General features: G+C 36.9%; 1 protein-coding gene across 1 annotated transcript in view; it reads left to right on the top strand.

Annotated features, from left to right (window-relative positions):
- Positions 1-3313, top strand: part of mapkapk3 (MAPK activated protein kinase 3) — a 23993-nt gene that overhangs the window by 10444 nt on the left and 10236 nt on the right. The window contains exons 3-7 of the mRNA XM_024269037.2: positions 1067-1131; positions 2236-2315; positions 2401-2527; positions 2634-2709; positions 2827-2951. Coding sequence (XP_024124805.1) covers positions 1067-1131; positions 2236-2315; positions 2401-2527; positions 2634-2709; positions 2827-2951 — 473 coding nt within the window. The remainder of the gene's footprint in view (positions 1-1066; positions 1132-2235; positions 2316-2400; positions 2528-2633; positions 2710-2826; positions 2952-3313) is intronic.

The following is a 3313-nucleotide window of genomic DNA, read 5'->3' as shown; positions in this document are numbered from 1 at the left end:
CTTCTACTGTTTGCTTCTTTCAGTTTCATGTAAAAGGGACGACTTAGTGGCCAAGCCTTTATTAGCAAACACAGAAGTCAGATGTGTGCCGTTGTTGATGATCAGGTTTCTGACTCGTCTTTGCAAATGAATTCTAAATCACTAAGATTTGGTGACTGTTGCTTGGTATCCGCCTGCTTTGAGATCATCAACTAACTCCTGCCGTGTTGTTTTAGTGAGATTTCTCACTGTTCTTATAGTCATTGAAACCCCACCAGGAGAGATCTTGTTTGAAGCCCCAGACCTATTGGTGGATTGATGATCGTGTATTTTGGCATAATTGCACCAACAATTGTCACCTTAACCCCCAGCTTCTAACTGATGGTTTTACAGTCTGGTCTTATGCGGTTCTATAATCTTCTCCCCTGAATCCACTAAAAGCTCTTCAGTCTTTCCCATGTTGGAGAGTTTGGAGTCTGACTGATTCTGTCGTTTTATGGCGATTGTCTATGGCCATGTATATTACTCTATTGTTATTCAATACATCTTATTATGTCCTGACCTAAATTCTACCCAGTAACTTAGCTGTTCTCAAAAACTAAATTAAACAATCATGAGCATCATGATGACTCAATATGCTTTGCAAATCCCAGCAAATCTTGATTCTGTGTAAATGATCTATTAAAATTGCCCTCTGTCTGTTATTATGAGTCTGACTGTCTTTTCTGTTTTCTGATTAGTTCAAACAGGTGTCTTCAATTCAGGTTGATTAAGAGAGTCTATGTGAACCAGAACTCTAAATGGATCAAATACTTTTTCCTCCATTGTGAAACTTATGTTTGGCTTAAATACATCTTTGTAATAACATCTTAAATCCCACTCCAATCTCAGTTTGTGAGTTTATAGGGCACTTTGTATTTTTTTTTGTACCTCATACATCTTTAAAGTCACATAGTTCTAACATGAACACATTTGTTTCTTTTAATAACTTACACTGTTTGTTGTTTTTTATTTTTATTTTTTTTTACGTCAGTGAAAGCTGTCTTTGCCGTTCTGTGGTGTGGTTAAAATGTTTATTTTCTTTTAGCATGGAGGGAGGAGAGCTGTTCAGCCGGATCCAAGCCAGAGGGGACCAGGCCTTCACTGAAAAAGGTGAGGACAGCCAGAGGGAAGGACTCACTAAACAGGAATAAGACATTTTTATAACACTGTAAAATAGAAAAAGAACAATAATCATAAGAAGAAAATCACTCAAAATTACTAAAATGATGTAAAGGAGTCTCATAATAAGATATAAAAATCTAGAAATTCCACAGACCCTCAAGAAGAAAGGAAACATTAACTGATAGAATTACTTAAAACGAACGTTATGCAACTCAATATGTTATTTTTGCTAGTTCTAAGCAAATGGTTTGTATTTTTTTAGATTTTAACTGTAGCTTATTTCGAATAAAGTTACAAAAAATGAATGTAAAATTGGAAATTACTCAACAAAATATGAAAAAATGAGGATACGATCTTCGTACCAGTTGGCTAATTCAATACAAACTTTATTTGTAAAGCACCTTTCGTGCAGCAACAACACAAAGTGCTTTACAGGTAAACAATTAAAAAAATAAAATGATAAAACACTCAGAATCCCCCTGAGGACAATAGAGTTCAAACATCTAAAAAGAGTAAAATACGGAAAAGGAAAAGCAGATATAAATAATAACCAATAAACCTTGATGGAACAATAAAAATACTCACAAAAAGAGATAAAATTGTTTAAATTTCAAATAAAATACGGTCCATCTTAATAGATCTTCATAATATCTAAACCCAGAACTTATTTTTAATATATAAATCTAGATTTTTCTCTCCAAGATGAATCCCAGTCTAATTTGTCAACATTTATTGAACTGTAAAATAATATTCTGAGACTTAAATCAAGTTTTACTATTGCAAAGAGTAGGAAGCAAAATGATTTTGACTCATTTTAATAATAAATTCAATATTTCTAGATCGAATTCTCAACTGTGCTTAATTTGAGAAAAGCTTGAAAAGGTAAAGATAAGTTAAAACAACTTAAAACATGACAAAATATCTTGGCTCTTTTCAAAACTTTAAAACTTTGCAAGTTTGCAAGATGTTGTAAGAGGAAGTGAAACAATGGAGCAGCAAACATTATGTTAACTACAACAAATCTGACAAATGTTTCTTTTATTTTGTGTTTTATAATATCCCAAAAAGTGAGTGTTTGTCTGCTTCCTCCAGAGGCATCAGGGATCATGAAGGACATTGGCACCGCCATTGAGTTTCTCCACAACATCAACATTGCACACAGGGATGTCAAGGTGCTCAGCACTCTAATCAAACATATTGTAGATGAGGTTTTTGATCGTAAAGTTTAATCCTCTCTTCTCCCGTGTCCCGGTGCAGCCAGAGAACCTGCTGTACACCACCAAACAGAAAAGCGCCGTCCTCAAACTGACAGACTTTGGTTTTGCCAAGGAGACGACCCTGCACAACCCTCTGCAGACGCCCTGTTACACACCCTACTACGTCGGTGAGCTGCTTTTTCTGTCCAGAAACAGGAGAGTTTTCATAATGTATTCAGTCATTTTTGCCCATTAATTTTGATTTTTTTTTTGTGTGTGTGATTTATTGTTAAGCTCCTGAGGTTTTAGGGCCGGAGAAATACGACAAGTCGTGCGACATGTGGTCTCTGGGTGTCATCATGTACATCCTGTAAGTACTGAAGTTTGTGTTTGATGCATTCTATCGAACGACAGAACGCATCAAAGGAAGTGTGGGTAAGATCTGTGCAGCGGCGGCCTCTGCCTCACCACACAGCTGTTTGTGCAGGTTGTGTGGGTTCCCTCCGTTTTACTCCAACACGGGCCAGGCCATCTCTCCGGGGATGAAGAGGAGGATCAGGATGGGCCAGTATGAGTTCCCCAATCCAGAATGGTCTGAGGTGTCACAAGAAGGTGAAAACATCCTGAACTGCTGTCCTTTTGCATGCACGCACCACAATATTGATTCAGTTGCTCTACAGCACAGAAATGACAAATAGGACAAACTTGTCTTTGTTTGCTGCTTACATGGTGACTCTTATCGAGCACACCAGATTTGCAGAGAGTGTTTTGTTTTTGTCAGCGGAGCACTTCAAAGCACAGAATTACTCACCTTTTCTAGGTTTATCTCTGCATCAGATCTCTGGTAACATTTAAACCAGGGTGCATTTCTGTAGGTTTCCATTCTACATCCGCCAAGAGAAACCATATAACCAATCAAAATAAAACTGTTGCTAAAAACGTCAAAAAACTTCTGTGTGATTTTAAGGAGTCAA

Source organism: Oryzias melastigma, linkage group LG5 (genome assembly GCF_002922805.2).
Source record: "Oryzias melastigma strain HK-1 linkage group LG5, ASM292280v2, whole genome shotgun sequence".
Classification (NCBI taxonomy): Eukaryota; Metazoa; Chordata; class Actinopteri; order Beloniformes; family Adrianichthyidae; genus Oryzias; species Oryzias melastigma.
This window is presented reverse-complemented; position numbering and strand designations above follow the sequence as displayed.